The sequence below is a fragment of the Cynara cardunculus genome, assembly GCF_001531365.2.
Source record: "Cynara cardunculus var. scolymus isolate 2C chromosome LG 4, CcrdV1, whole genome shotgun sequence".
Taxonomy (NCBI): domain Eukaryota; kingdom Viridiplantae; phylum Streptophyta; class Magnoliopsida; order Asterales; family Asteraceae; genus Cynara; species Cynara cardunculus.
Window position 1 is genome coordinate 9,120,199 of NC_037531.1, and position 8,287 is coordinate 9,128,485.

Consider the following 8,287-nt stretch of genomic DNA (forward strand, 5'->3'; position numbering starts at 1 on the left):
CAGCTTCTGCCGGTACTAATAAGAGCTTCGTTAGAAGTCAATGGCCGCGCAGCATGCCTTTCTCATAATTATGCACTCCTTGCATATTATGCACACCATGGGATTCGAACCCGTGACCTGCTCTGATATCAATTGTTAGGATCAAGCGCTTACCCACTACACCAAAAGCAATTGCTTTGGTGAAGGCGCAACCTTATTTCCCTTATAGCGTAGCAGCCAGCGCCACGTTTCGATTTAGGAAGATGCTGGAACCGTGACCAACAGTTGTCTGTAAAAAGAGAAAAGGCAATTCGATACAAATGGATCATCTTTTTCCCACCAAGCTCGTTCAATTTTTTTAGGCATGTGTCATAACTAACAAGCTCGGAGTTCTCATATTTCGATACCATAGCATCTATAAACTTTATAAGCTTTTTGTTTCTCAACCGGAGCATGAGATGAACAAGGTGTTGAAGACACATGAGTTTGATCACTTGATACATTGATCTCTTCCTCAATGACCACAAAGGCTCGGTGGTTGGCAAAGGGTCTTTTGATAATTTTCCATGGCCTCCAAACCCGTGGACATGCCACTCTCAAATAGTTGTGCGCACAAGTCAGGATATGGAAGACTTGTAGTCCTCAATAATTCAACATACATATTGGTCTGTGTTAAAGAAACATTTATAAATATACAAACAAAATAAAAAAAGAATTGAAATGAAACAAAATCTAAAGTTAGAAAGCAACCTCCATCTCCAACTCCCATTTCTCGGGAGTCAAGTTAAAAGTGTCTGTTGAAGGATCATAAACATTGCTGGTTTTATTTTTTAAGTTTAATCAAACACCATATTTTCTTTTCAAGTAATCGAAATGGTTCCACATTTGCTTTCGATCTACAACAAAGTTATGTGTGTTTTTAAAAGTCTCCACAACTTTTTTCCACGAAAGTGCCTTTAAGCTAGCACCCTCATTTCCATTCAACCCAATCTTTAGAATACAACTTTCTAAGAAAGTTTTCACAATATTGGGATCATTCCAACTAATTCTAACCCTTTTTTGTTGTTGTGTTTCACCCATTTGTTCCATACCTAAAACAAAAACAGGATGATAGTATTCTATAACGAACATTCGAGATATTAAACAAGAAAAATACATGATAACATTCTAATACGAACAACTAAACCCACAAAAATAACAAAATGAATAAGAAAACCACAAAGTTCAATCCAAACAACAAATCAACATAAGAAAAACTATAACAAATTCTCAATTGTATAAACAACAAAAGGAGAATACATAATAAGAGAAATTTATCCAAATACCTAAAGGGACTCTCTCTCTAAAGAAAACCCTTCTTAATTCTTAACAAGGATTTGGACTATGGAAAAATTAATTAAATATGGATTGAAACAATCCCAGATAACAAACTCATTACATCAGAAGTTGAAAACTATCAAAGTTGAATTATCGAAAATTTGACTATCCAATGAACAATTTGAGAGCCGTTAAGATCATCAATGAAAAATAAACCCTACAGAAGTTGATTACCTTTAAAAACTGGATGAAAAATAAACGCCACAACAGATTCTTTCTTCTTAAAAACAAATAAATAGATAGATACATTGGAGAAGCAAAACCAAATAATCAATAGTAAAAACTGGTTTTTATATGTGTTCCCTCTCTCTCTAGACGCTTTATACAATCGATAGATATAGTGGAGAAGCAAAACCAAACAACCGATAGATACAGTGGAGAAGCAAAAGCAAACAATCGATAGATACAGTGAAGAAGAAATCAATAGAGAGCAATCGATCTGAAGAAGTAGTTACCTTTGGAGAAGGGAGCAATCAATTTGGAGAATCTGAACTTGTTACCTTTGAAGAGAGAAATCGTGAAAATGAAGAAGAGATCGGCTAATGAAGAAGAGATCGGCTAGGGTTCTTTTCTCAAATGAAGAAGAGATCGACTAGGGTTATGTGTGTTTTGAGAAAGACGTGTTTTAGTAAACAAGGATAGGATTGTCTTTTTTTTTTGGTTGAATGTGGACAAAAGTTGTTTTTGTTCTGTGCTATTAAACCCATTTTTATGCGAATAAGCCTCAAGTAAACACACCATTTTAGTTGTGCGAATAACCCATTTACCCATTAAGTCATAAGTAAACACCCCCTTACAATTTTCTCTCTTTCCACTCTTAACAATACAAATATATATTATTAGTTTTTTCAACCACAAGGGTGGTGCCTGGTTGGTTTAAGCTTGACTCCAAATATCAAAAGTACCTGGAGGTCCCAGGTTTAAATCTAAGGAGGAATAAAAATCCTCTTGTGGCCATAAAAGTTCAAATATGATGATTCCAAGCTATCTGCAAAATAGATGGTTACCATGAGATTAGTCGGCTCGTATAACGAATTGGATATCCAGATTAATAAAAAAAAATTCTAATTCAGAATTCAGAAACACAATGTTAGTTCTTGACATCATAGCGTCCCTATATAAAAAATATAAATATTTAGAGTAAATTATATTTTTAGTCCTTATAGTTTATTGAAAATTTCTATTTTCATTCCTATAGTTTATTATTCATTACGTTTTTCGTCCTTATAATTTAAAATTTATTTTTCATCCATTTGATTTATAATTCACTTCTATTTTAATTATTCGTACTTAAAAGTAGTGTTTTGGTCTTGGGAACAAAAATAAAAATAAATTACAAACTATATGAACAGAAATTGAAAATTTCAAAACCAGAAGGACAAAATTCGAAATTTTTAACAAACCATAGGGACTAAAAACGTAATTTACTCAAATATTTAACTCAAAAGAAAAAAGTTGAAATAACAGACTTGAGGGGATGCCATAACTCTCCGACGACTGCAATTTGCAAACCAGAGCCAAGTCAAAGTCCAAGTCAAAGTCTTCATCTACATTGGATCAACACTTGATCATCGTGTCTCTCTCTTCATCCTACAAATTCATGGTGGAAATACCACCGGAAAACCCTAACCATGATCGCCTTCAACCCCTTTCTGCAATTCCTCTTGTCATCAACAATCATCTTTTCCCTTTCCTCCTCCTCCGCCACCGCCGCTGATATTCTACCAGGCCAATCTCTCTCCGCCGCAAACCCCAACCAAAGTTGGAACTCACCTAGTAATACCTTCTCTCTTAGCTTCATCTCTGAATCCCGCGACACCAACTTCGTTGCCATCATCTACAATGGCATATCACTCTGGAAAGCCGGTGGAGATGCCGGCGTCGCTGACTCCACCGCCTCCCTCACCTTCCTTTCCGATGGCAACCTTCGTCTCGTCAATGGATCCTCCGGCTCCGTCGTCTGGCAGTCCAATACCGCCGGTCGTGGCGTCACCACAGCTTCTCTTGATGATTCAGGTAATTTGGTCCTCCGAAATGGGTCCGTTTCTGTATGGTCCACATTTGAAAATCCCTCCGATACGATACTTCCCAACCAGAATTTCACAGTGAATAACGTTTTGCGTTCTGGATTATACTCGTTTCGATTGATTGATTCTGGGAATTTAACTCTTAGATGGAATGATTCGATTGTGTATTGGACTTTAGGGTTGAACTCATCGGTTAATGCTAACCTAACTTCACCAAGTTTAGGTCTACAATCAATTGGGATTCTATCACTTTCAGACCCTATGCTTCCCACCTCTGTAATTATGGCTTACAGTAGTGATTATGCTGAAGGTCCTGATATATTTAGGTTCACCAAGTTAGATAACGATGGCAATTTGAGGATTTACAGCTCCTCCATGGGTACTGTTGGTGCTCAAAATGTGAGATGGGCTGCTGTTAGTGATCAATGCGAGGTATTCGGTTATTGTGGTAATTTGGGTATCTGTAGCTATAACGGTTCGGATCCGGTTTGCGGTTGTCCGTCGCAGAATTTCGATGCAATTGATCCAAACGATGGCCGAAAAGGTTGTCGGAGGAAGGTGGAGATTCAGAATTGCCCCGGTAGCGCCACCATGTTAGAATTGGATAATTCTAAGTTCTTAACTTACCCACCGGAATTGACTTCGCAGGTGTTCTTCGTGGGTATTTCCGCTTGCCGGTTGAATTGTCTCGTTAGTGGTTCTTGCATTGCTTCCACCTCGTTATCGGATGGAACGGGTTTGTGTTACTTGAAAGTCCCGAGCTTTGTGAGCGGGTATCAATCGCCTGCGCTTCCAAGCACATCATATCTCAAGGTCTGTGGACCTGTGACCCCGAATCCCTCAGTGACTTCCGAAAAGGGCACCCGATGGAAACTACGACCATGGGTCGTGGTGGTCGTGGTTATTGGTACGCTTTTCGGTTTGGTTATGGCGGAATTCAGTTTATGGTGGTGGTGTTGTCGAAACAGCCCGAAACTTGGTGTATTATCGGCTCAATATGCACTTCTCGAATATGCCTCAGGTGCACCGGTCCAGTTCTCGTACAAGGACCTCCAACGGGCCACAAAAGGGTTCAAGGAGAAGCTTGGAGCCGGTGGGTTCGGTGCGGTCTATAAAGGGGTTCTAGCAAACCGAACGGTGGTTGCCGTGAAACAACTAGAGGGGATCGAGCAAGGCGAGAAACAGTTCCGGATGGAGGTTGCAACCATCAGTAGCACCCACCATTTGAATTTGGTGAGACTGATCGGGTTTTGTTCCGAGGGTCGGCACCGGCTTTTAGTCTACGAGTTCATGAAAAACAGTTCGCTCGACAACTTCCTCTTTACTGCCGAAGAACAATCCGGAAAGATGTTGAACTGGGAGAGTCGGTTCAATGTCGCTCTCGGGACGGCCCGGGGGATCACGTACCTTCACGAGGAATGCCGAGACTGTATCGTCCACTGTGATATAAAACCCGAAAACATCCTGTTGGATGAGAATTACAATGCCAAGGTTTCGGATTTCGGGCTCGCAAAACTTGTGAACCCGAAAGACCATAGGTACCGGACGTTAACGAGCGTGAGAGGGACTCGAGGATATTTGGCTCCCGAATGGCTTGCAAACCTCCCGATCACATCCAAATCAGATGTATACAGTTACGGGATGGTGTTGTTAGAGATTGTATGCGGAAGACGGAATTTCGAAGTCTCAGAATACACCAACAGGAAAAAGTTTTCGAGCTGGGCATACGAAGAGTTCAACAAAGGAAACATCAAAGAGATTATCGACAAAAAGATCGTAAACCATGACCAGATCGATATAGATCAGGTTCGGAGAGTGATCGAAACGAGCTTTTGGTGCATTCAAGAGCAACCGTCTCAGAGGCCGATGATGGGAAAAGTTGTTCAGATGTTGGAAGGGGTGACAGAGATGGAGAGGCCGCCGGATCCTAAGACGGGCTCCACCATCGAAGGTTCGGTTGCTGGGACTAGCGTGAACCTGAGTAGCAGTGTCTCCACCTCTACACCGTCGTCTATGCCGCCTCCCTCATCATCATCGTCCCTCCAAACTCTGAGAGGGTCTTCGTTTACTTCGGGGATGAACATCGAGAGGGCATCGTCATCGCTATTGAATTCGGTTACGATGTGAAACGGTCGGTTTTCGGTTATGGTATGATGTTTAGATACAAGTTTGTGTACGTATTATTATGGAAGTCATATGTAAGTAGTAATGTTATTATTGTATGTGCCTCAAATATGCTTTGATCTCAGCTTTATAATTTGATGTCAGCTGGGTTTTTGCATATACCATATAACGAGTTAAAACAAGTTTAAATAAATCAGGTACACCTCTATTCTAATTTGGGAAAAATCAATAAAAAAAATGAAAAAGCGAGAAATACTTTGATAACTATAAATATGTGCATCTATATACAAGTTATTGAAGATGTTTTATGGATTCCATGCACGTGTGTAATTGTGCATACCAGGCAAATTACTTGTATGCATGTATGCATGCTGTAATGATAAATGGTTATTAGAGTGTTTAGTTTTTAAACTTTTTTACGGACAGTATATACAGACTTCTTCTACTTTTTCCTTTTCTCTCAATTTCTCTCTACTCTCTGCTCTCGTCTATCATGGTATTAGAGCTCCACGATCCAATCTGACCTTCTTCTCATTTTTCGTTCTTCAATTTCAATTTCTTCTTGTTCAATTTTGTTCTCGCTTCTTTCTTCTTCGTCAGTCTCAATATGACTGACAAACAAACAGAAACAGCGAATAAGAACATGAATGCCTCTGCTTATTCGAATCCTTTGTTTCTGAGTCAAAGCGATAATCCTGGAACGATGCTGGTCACGAAGATCTTCGATGGAAAGAGTTTTGGAGCTTGGAAGCGTGCGATGTCTTTGGCACTTTCTGTCAAGAACAAATTAGGTTTGTAAATGGGAGGACAAAGAAACCTGCAGAAGATGATACTACTTATGATGATTGGGAGAGATGCAATCCCATTGTTATTACATGGATTCTTAATGCGATGACTAAAGAAATCTCTGAAGGACTGATATATTACACAACAAGTGCGATTTGGAAACAGTTGCACCATATGTTCGAACAATCGAATCTGGTTGTAGTTTTTCAATTGCAGAAAGAATTGAATCAAATAGCTTAAGGAGCTGATTCGATCACCACATATTACTCCAGATTCAAACGAATTTGGGATGAATTTGCAGCAATTGATGATTTACCTGATTGCACCTGTACTGCAGGAGAGGCTTGGATAAAACGCATGGAAAGGCAGCAATTAGTGCAGTTTCTTTTTGGTTTAAATGATAACTACATGCAAGTTAGAGGTAATATTCTTCATGAAAAACCTACTCCTAATATTGTTGATGCTTATGCGACATTGATTCAAGAAGAACAGCAAAGAGAAGTTACTGCCCCTGTGAAGTTGAACGCTGAAGGAATGGCAATGCTAGCTAATAAAAACAATTCTGCAAGAGCAAAGGTATTCATGAATGCTGAAATGAAAAGAAATCTTGTTTGCAATTACTGTAAAAAGAAAGGTCACATTAAGGCAGAATGTTACAGATTGATCGGTTTTCAGAAAGTTTCAAGTTCAATAATCCAAGGAGATCTTCTTCCTCTGTTAATGTTGTTGAAGGAAATGTTGAAATTTCCAATCATGATTACCAACAGATTATGAACTTTATCAACAATTGCAAAATTAAAGAGACTGTTATCTCAAATTTTGGACAAAAATCCTCCAGCAGTTCATCCGATTATGTCATAGAGAAAGAAGGAAATGGATTTGATGCATGTGCAGGTAAAATTTTGACTACTCCTATTTCTAGTTTTTGGATTATTGATTCTGGTGCGTCTGATCATATGTGCAATCATAAGTATTTGTTCTCCACTCTCACAAAACTTCCTAAATCTCACAAGATTTCTTTACCTAATGGTAATACGTTGTTTGTTGAGTCAATTGGAAACATTACTCTATCGAATTCGTTAACTCTGAATAATGTGCTATATGTTCCATCATTTCATTATAATCTTCTCTCTGTATCCAAGTTGTGTTCTACATATAAATCTCCCGTTTATTTTTCTGATACATATTGTTATATGCAGGACCCTCTCACCAAAAAGCCCTTGGTACTTGGTAAAAGGGTTGGAATTCTCTACTTGTTAAACTCCAATCAAGTCAAGATTTGTGATTCCGATAGTTTTTCTGCATCTAGTACTGTTATGCTAGATAAATGTAACAAGATCGTTTCCTTGTGGCATTTACGTTTTGGTCATCTTCCTTTGTACAWGCTAAAACAAATAAATCTTGCTCCAAATGCTTGTAATAAAGATTTGTTTCATTTATGTGTTGTATGTCACAAAGCTAGGCAACACAAGTTACCTTTTCCCATTAGTCAATCCAATGCTGATTCTATATTTGATTTGCTTCATGTTGATGTTTTGGGTACATTTTATACTCCTACATATGATGGACAAAAATATTTTGTCACTATGGTTGATGATTACAGTAGGTCAACTTGGATTCATTTGTTGAAACACAAAAGTGCAGCCTTTCATATCATAAAGTCATTCGTTCAGTTTRTACAARCTCAGTTTCATAAAACAGTTAAAGTGATTCGGACTGATAATGCCAAAGAATTGGGCAATAGCATTGAAGGAAAAAATTTCTTCTCTTCCAAAGGTATTATTCATCAATTAGCTTGCCCATATACACCTCAGCAGAATGGAAGAGTTTAAAGAAAACACAAACATCTTCTTGAAACAGCTAGAGCCCTGATGATCCAATCTGCATTACCTCTAAATTTTTGGGGGGATAGTGTTTTGACTTTAGCCTATCTTATAAACAGAATGCCTTCAAAAGCGTTAAATCATCTTACTCCTTTTGAACTTTTATTTAAA

General features: G+C 38.5%; 1 protein-coding gene across 2 annotated transcripts; it reads left to right on the forward strand.

The window, feature by feature from the left end:
- The first annotated feature begins 2,875 nt into the window (after nt 1–2,875).
- On the forward strand, nt 2,876–5,693 carry LOC112511418 (G-type lectin S-receptor-like serine/threonine-protein kinase At1g34300). 2 transcript variants are annotated; one of them, XM_025117027.1, is made up of 2 exons: nt 3,116–3,372; nt 4,032–5,693. In XM_025117027.1, exons 1-2 carry the CDS (start codon nt 3,199–3,201, stop codon nt 5,508–5,510), a joined length of 1,653 nt encoding a protein of 550 aa, XP_024972795.1. In that variant the 5' UTR covers nt 3,116–3,198; the 3' UTR covers nt 5,511–5,693. The 2 variants fall into 2 exon arrangements, with proteins under 2 accessions (XP_024972794.1, XP_024972795.1); XM_025117026.1 differs by having other exon boundaries at nt 2,876–5,693.
- Nucleotides 5,694–8,287: the final 2,594 nt, after the last annotated feature.